Here is a 215-nt window from a genome sequence, read left to right on the forward strand (position 1 = left end):
TAGTGTCCCCATCCCTGTGTCCATGGTGTCCCTGTGCCCATGTTGTCCCCCTACCCCACGCTATCCCCCTGCCCATACCCCATATCACCCCCCACCCCCATACCCTATCCCCATCCCCGCATTACCTGCCCCCTGCGCTGTCCCCAGGGCGCCATCGTGGCGGTGACAGGGGACGGGGTGAACGACTCCCCGGCGCTGAAGAAGGCCGAAATCGG

At 65.6% G+C, this 215-nt stretch overlaps 1 protein-coding gene across 1 annotated transcript in view; it reads left to right on the forward strand.

The window, feature by feature from the left end:
- Positions 1–39: 39 nt before the first annotated feature.
- The window catches only part of LOC104530345 (sodium/potassium-transporting ATPase subunit alpha-2-like), a gene marked incomplete at its 3' end in the record, with an annotated part of 1,527 nt that continues 1,351 nt past the window's right edge, over positions 40–215 (forward strand). Inside the window, 1 exon segment of the mRNA XM_010174904.2 lies at positions 40–215. This exon segment is cut by the window's right edge and continues 8 nt beyond it. Within this exon segment, the coding sequence (XP_010173206.2) occupies positions 40–215 (176 nt within the window).

The sequence above is a fragment of the Antrostomus carolinensis genome, unplaced genomic scaffold (assembly GCF_000700745.2).
Source record: "Antrostomus carolinensis isolate BGI_N321 unplaced genomic scaffold, ASM70074v2 scaffold25570, whole genome shotgun sequence".
NCBI lineage: Eukaryota > Metazoa > Chordata > Aves > Caprimulgiformes > Caprimulgidae > Antrostomus > Antrostomus carolinensis.